The 6,000-nt window shown below is 41.3% G+C and overlaps 1 protein-coding gene across 2 annotated transcripts in view; it reads right to left on the minus strand.

Annotated features, from left to right (window-relative positions):
• Positions 1–6,000, minus strand: part of ift140 (intraflagellar transport 140 homolog (Chlamydomonas)) — a 137,511-nt gene that overhangs the window by 130,662 nt on the left and 849 nt on the right. For both annotated transcript variants that reach the window (XM_043711518.1, XM_043711517.1), the window contains exons 2-3: positions 4,607–4,786; positions 1,076–1,300 (exon numbers count right to left, since the gene is read on the minus strand). In XM_043711518.1, the coding sequence (XP_043567453.1) occupies positions 1,076–1,300; positions 4,607–4,759 (378 nt within the window). In that variant the 5' untranslated portion in view covers positions 4,760–4,786. The remainder of the gene's footprint in view (positions 1–1,075; positions 1,301–4,606; positions 4,787–6,000) is intronic.

Raw genomic sequence — 6,000 nt, forward strand, 5'->3', positions numbered from 1 at the left:
TGTAGTCTTAAGTTCAGAGTGCTGTGGAATCAATACAGGTGAGAATGATGCGCCGTTTCTTGTGATTGTATTTATGAGCTTTTAAGACAATTCAGCAATTCTCATTTTGATTCTGATTCTCATTCACCAATTTTTTTTAAACTCAATTTTAACTTGCCATAGCGCCATACAAACTCCCAACCTCTGGGGTGCTAGTTGAGTACCACAATAGCAATGTTACCATAACCACATTATATAAATGCAGATAATGAAACCTTTCAAATCCTCACATCACACTAAGGAGAATCAATAGGAGGGAGAAGAGAACATCAAGTTTCTAAGATTCCCTCAGTCATTGCCATTAACTCTGGGGCACTTGTAGACAATGTTATGTGTAACAATCGTTTAGAAAATGCCTCATTTTTTCATAATAGTGTTGATAAAATGTTTTTATAAATTACATTGTGTTGGCACAGCAGTCAAACTTGGCCAAATTTCAACCTCTCCTGAAATAAAAACAACATTTATTTATTCATTCACAGGATGAGCGTGTCACTAGCTAAGCATTTATTGCCCATCCCAGAGGACAGCTAAGAAACATTGCTGTGGGTCTGGAGTCACATGTAGGCCAGACCAGATAAGAATGGCAGTTTCCATTCCTAAAGAACACCAGTGAAACAGATGTGTTTTTTCCAACAATCGACAATGGATTTGTGGTCATTATTAGACTTTTAATTCCAGAGATTTATTACATTCAATTTCCACCATCTGCTGGGGCAGAATTCAAACCCTGGTCCCTGGAAATTACCTGGTTCTCTGGATTTATAGTCCAGCGATAATACCACTAGGCCATCACCTTCTCAAATTCTAGACATATTCAGTAGGTCAAGCAGCGTAGTGGAGAGAGAGAAACAGAGTTAATGCTTTAGGTCAATGACTTTTCCACAAGATCAACCAAAACATGAATTCTGTTTCTATCTTCAAAGGTGCTGTCAGCTGATTCTATGATAAGATCTGCTGAGTATTTCCAGTATTTTTTTATATATCAGGTTTCCAGCATCTGCAATATTTTACTTTTGTATCCTTTCTCATCTACCTTATCAGCAGAGACCAGCCGTGTGCCATTGCTGCTCCACTCCAAGATGGTGATCTGAGCTCGGTGTGTGCCAGCTGCTATCTGTTGTTCATCCACACCCTGTTCAGACCAAAATATCACTGCTCCAGTTTCCCATCCAGTTGCTACAACCCTCTTGGAAGGATGCCAACTGATGACAATTGGCTGGAAGGGACGCTCTATGTGTGAACTAGGAATGTGTTCTCCCTATAAATGAGGAGAGGTTAGTCAACATTACTTCCCACTTAGTATATACATCGTTAACTTTAACATAATATGGAACCTCATTGTAGACACAAGCTAATTCATTATTTAAGAACACACAATTATCATGTCCAGTTGTGCAAATTGACATGAATTTGTATAGTGATTGTAATGAGGTCAGCCAAGTCAACTTCCTAGAATATCAGTTTTCTGATTAGGACTGTTAACCTAGTTCAATCGAGGAGCCGTGGTTGACAAATAAAAACAGGACTGTCAGAAGTTCTGTTCACTCTGACAGCTGGCTCTGAGGAAGCCAGGGCAGTGTCAAGTACTATGCATATGTAAATAAAGGATGACTTGGTGACAAGATACTGGCCTCTGTGGAGTTATTTCAGTTTGCTTTTAATACTATTGCTCCCACGCTGTGAGAGGATATATTCCGGTAGGTTTCAGTTCCAAACTTGAATCTTCAAATGAAGTTAATAAATGCCTAATGCACTACCTGCAGGACCAGTCATGTTGCTAAGTAAAAGGCGCAGGACTGGATTATATATTTAGACTCGTGTTTCATTTTGGACAATAGTACATAATCAATAAACCAAGCAAAATACTACTTTCTAAAGAACTGCATTGGTTGGGGCAGGGAACACGGTGGGTGTCAGGGGGTGGTTGATTAGTGGGAGATGGGGAAAAGGTGCAAGATATTTAGTTTAAGTTAATATAGTACTCATATCCAATGTTCATGGTCCGATAGGTCAGGTTAGTTTTAGGATTTAGAAATCAGCGTCAGTTAGAGTAACATTATAAGAATAGATGATAATAGTCATATTTTTTAGTGTTATTCATTACTGTATTTCAGGAAGGACTGAAATATTACAACATGCTTACACTAAGCACAGGCTTCTCTTCACACACACCACTCCCACTGCGTTGAACTGCTGCAACCCAAATACCTATAGTGTTTTGGCTCCCAATAGAAAAATAGAAAGACACAGCTCCCACCGGTGGAAGGGTTAAAAACAAGACGACACACATTTAAATGACTGGGAGGGTAGCCAACCATATCATTAGAATAAATATTTTTTTTACACAATGTAATTAGAATCTGGTATACAGTGCTTCAGTGTGTGGCAGAGACAGAGTTAACTGTTGCTTTCAAAAGGGTTAGCCCCAAAGAGAAAAAAAATTGCAGAACTACAAGCAAAGTGTTGGGTTTGAGACTAATTAAATTTTTCTTGTGGAGAACTATTATAGACATTACATGGTCTCTTTCTGTGCAGAAATGTTACTGTGATCCTATAAACAAGAGAAACCATCCAGAATTTCTACTCCAGTGACATACATGAAAACGACAGTTCGATGTCTGCTGATTTTTGGGCTCACTTGTAATGCTTTTTTAATCAATAACTTGTTGATATTCATTATTGGTGCTCACTTAGCTTTGTTAAAAAAATCACACAACACCAGGTCATAGTCTAACAGGTTTATTTGGAAGCACTAGCTTTCAGAGAGCTATTCCTCCATCAGGTGGTTGCTCAGGTGGTTGTGGAGTATGAGATCGTAAGACACAGAATTTATAGCAAAAGTTTGCAGTGTGATGTAACTGAAATTATATATTGAAAAAGATCTGGATTGTTTGTTAAGTCTCTCATCTTTTAGAATTACCATGTTTGTTTCAGTTCTTTCATATGTAAATTCCAGAACTATTTTTAAAATTTACATTCTCAAGTGAACTTTAACAACATGTCAGCCCAGACAATGCAGTGAAGGTGTGAGGTGTCCAATGTGTGGCAGTCTATGTCCCAATGTTCAGACTGAATAGATTTCTAAAAAAGGGATTTACAGAATCTTAAATGGATTCATGCAGTTTTTGAGCAAAATAAAATTTAATTCTGCAAGTACAAATTCCCCCCACAAATTTATATGTGTGCATGTATGTGCCTATGTTTGTGGGGGAATAAGTGTCTGTGAGAGAGTGTGTCTATGTGTGAGTGTGAGTGTAAAGGGATATAAGTCTGTGAGATGGTGCGTGTGTGGGTGTGTATGTGTAAGTGCATGAGAGAGAGCTTGTCCCAAGGTGGATTTCGGGACAGCCAACAGCGGAAAGTGGCCGAGCAGAGGCTGATGACCAAGTTTGGTACCCAGCCTCAACTGGGACCTTGCGTTCATGTCACTCTACAGGTGACCCATTGCACTACACACTCTCTCTCTCTGTCTCTCTCTCTCACACACACACTCCTACAGACCCATACACTCACACAGACCCTCTCTCATACACAAGTTCTCTCTCATATGCTCACACATAGACACCCACACCCTCTCACAGACTTATACCCTTTTCCATACACACTCTCTCACAGACACGCATATGCCTCCCCCCCCCCCATACACACCCACTTCTGGATGTAGGTTTGCTCGCTGAGCTAGAAGGTTAATTTCCAGACATTTCGTCACCCTACTAGATGACATCTTCAGTGGGCCTCCAGGCGAAGCATTGTTGATAATTCCTGCTCTCTATTTATATGTTTGGGTTTCTTTGGGTTGGTGATGTAATTTCCTGGGGTGCTTCACCTGGAGGCCCACTGAAGATGTTACTTAGTAGAGTGACAAAACATCTGGAAATCAACCTTCCAGCTCAGCAAGCAAACCTACATCCAGAACCTCAATCTGAGCTACAAATCTTCTCAAAACTCGCTAACGTTCCCACTTGCGTGTGCACACAAAATGTGGGGTGAATTTATACTTGCAGAATTACATTTTACTTTGCTCAAAAACTGCATGAATCCATGTAAGATTCTGTAAATCCCTGCTTTAGAAATAGAATCAGTCTGACCACTTAGGCACAGACAGCCTCACACGGGGCACCTCATACCTTCAAATGCATTATCTGAGCCAACATGGCACCTATTGGTACAGTTCACTTGAAAATGTAACTTTTAAAAAAAGTTCTGAGATTTACATATGAAAGAACTGAAATCAACATGGTCATTCTAAAAGACAAGAGATGAAACAAACAAACTAGATCTTTTTCAATATATAATTTCAGTTACATCACTCTGTAAACTTTTGCTATAAATTCTGTGTCTTACGATCTTATACTCCACAACCACCTGATAAAGGAGCAGTGCTTCAAAAGCTAGTGCTTCCAAATAAACCTGTTGGACTATAACCTGGTGTGCGATTTTAACTTTGTCCACCCCAGTCCAACAAACAGCACCTCCAAACCATGACATATATCTTAGTGTAACTAATGACAAAGCAAAGGTGACCATATCTTCTAGAGAGGGAAGGAAATTCCAAGACACCCACCTGCTCAAGATACACATCCACACTGCCCCCTGGAATACAACTGGTGCTTACAGAGGCCACTGCCAATAATGGATGGATACGATGCCAAGCAATCTCTGATGGTGAACCAATATTCTCAGGTGCTTCAATATGGTGATCGAAGTAAACTGCCATGTTAACATAGTAAACTTCTATTCAATTCTGTCAAAAGATAATGCAATTTCAATAAAAGCCCGATCAACAATTCATTAAAAATTGTCAACTCAACTCAATAAAAAAACTGCCTGCAGTATTTTGATAATCCCTATTCAACTTGTTGGCAATTACAATGAGGAGCTGAAAATGTGTTGCTGGAAAAGCGCAGCATGTCAGGCAGCATCCAAGGAGCAGGAGAATCGACGTTTCGGGCATGAGACCTCATGCCCGAAACGTTGATTCTTCTGCTCCTTGGATGCTGCCTGACCTGCTGCGCTTTTCCAGCAACACATTTTCAGCTCTGATCTCCAGCGTCTGCAGTCCTCATTTTCTCCTAGAAAATTACAATGAGGAACCAATTACAGCTCCAACTATCCTTAGCAGAAGTTAAAGAGAATCACATTGGCAACAACCTTGCAGCTCTAGATCTCGACTGACAAAGTTTTGGAAGTAAGGCAACAATCTTGCAACAATCATGTTGGTCAGGTTGCAATGCTGCAGGCTGAAAAGTGGGAATGTCACTGCAGATTGTGATGGTGGGGGCATATAACTACTTTATTGAATTTTGATGATCGGGCTGGGGGGGTAGGGAATGTATTGTCATATTTTTGTGATGGATTGGCAGATCATTTAGTGGCAGGGTAGTGGTGCACAAGTGACGGACTAGGGGCTGTTGCAATGCTTTCTTGATAGGGTGGGTCCCAGGACCTCAAACTTTATTACATTTATGACCTTTCCCAATTCTGATGATAGCTGAAAATGTGTTACTGGAAAAGCGCAGCAGGTCAGGCAGCATCCAAGGAGCAGGACAATCAACGTTTCGGGAATGAGCGCTTCTTCAGGAATGAGGAAACAGTGTCCAGCAGGCTAAGATAAAAGGTAGAGAGGAGGGACTTGGGGGAAGGGCGTTGGAAATGCGATAGGTGGAAGGAGGTCAAGGTGAGGGTGATAGGCCAGAGTGGGGGCGGAGAGGTCAGGAAGAAGATTGCAGGTTAGGAAGGCGGTGCTGAGTTCGAGGGATTTGACTGAGACAAGGTGGGGGGAGGCGAAATGAGGAAACTGGAGAAATCTGAGTTCAGCCTTTTGTGGTTGGAGGGTTCCTAGGCGGAAGATGAGGCGCTCTTCCTCCAACCGTCGTGTTGCTATGGTCTGGCGATGGAGAAGTCCAAGGACCTGCATGTCCTCGGTGGAGTGGGAGGGGGAGTTGAAGTGTTGAGCCA

Source organism: Chiloscyllium plagiosum, chromosome 21 (genome assembly GCF_004010195.1).
Source record: "Chiloscyllium plagiosum isolate BGI_BamShark_2017 chromosome 21, ASM401019v2, whole genome shotgun sequence".
NCBI classification, from domain to species: Eukaryota; Metazoa; Chordata; class Chondrichthyes; order Orectolobiformes; family Hemiscylliidae; genus Chiloscyllium; species Chiloscyllium plagiosum.